Raw genomic sequence first — 276 nt, 5'->3', positions numbered from 1 at the left:
GGCGACAGCGCCTTCCCCGAAATGAACGGCAATGGCCCCGCGGCCCCCATGGACTTCACCGCCTCTGCCGACGACCAGCCCATCAACCTCTGTGACAAGCTGGCGCCCGCCCACGGCACCCCCTCCTACCAGCCCGACGGCTGCAGCGCCGACGGGCTGCGCAGCCGGGTCAAGTACGCGGTGAAGAGCACGGCAGAGGTACGGCCCGGGCTGGGCACAGGGCATGGCACACGGGGAGCAACAGCACGTTGCCGTGGCTGAGGGAGCTGGGGCGGG

General features: G+C 71.0%; 1 protein-coding gene across 1 annotated transcript in view; it reads left to right on the top strand.

Annotated features, from left to right (window-relative positions):
- Window positions 1–6: 6 nt before the first annotated feature.
- The window catches only part of NOL4L (nucleolar protein 4-like), a gene marked incomplete at both ends in the record, with an annotated part of 1,642 nt that continues 1,372 nt past the window's right edge, over window positions 7–276 (top strand). The window contains one exon of the mRNA XM_008938617.1: window positions 7–245. Coding sequence (XP_008936865.1) covers window positions 7–245 — 239 coding nt within the window. The remainder of the gene's footprint in view (window positions 246–276) is intronic.

This window comes from Merops nubicus, unplaced genomic scaffold (genome assembly GCF_000691845.1).
Source record: "Merops nubicus isolate BGI_N331 unplaced genomic scaffold, ASM69184v1 scaffold32660, whole genome shotgun sequence".
NCBI classification, from domain to species: domain Eukaryota; kingdom Metazoa; phylum Chordata; class Aves; order Coraciiformes; family Meropidae; genus Merops; species Merops nubicus.
The sequence above is the reverse complement of the archived record's forward strand: the minus strand, read 5'-3'. Positions and strand labels throughout refer to the sequence as shown.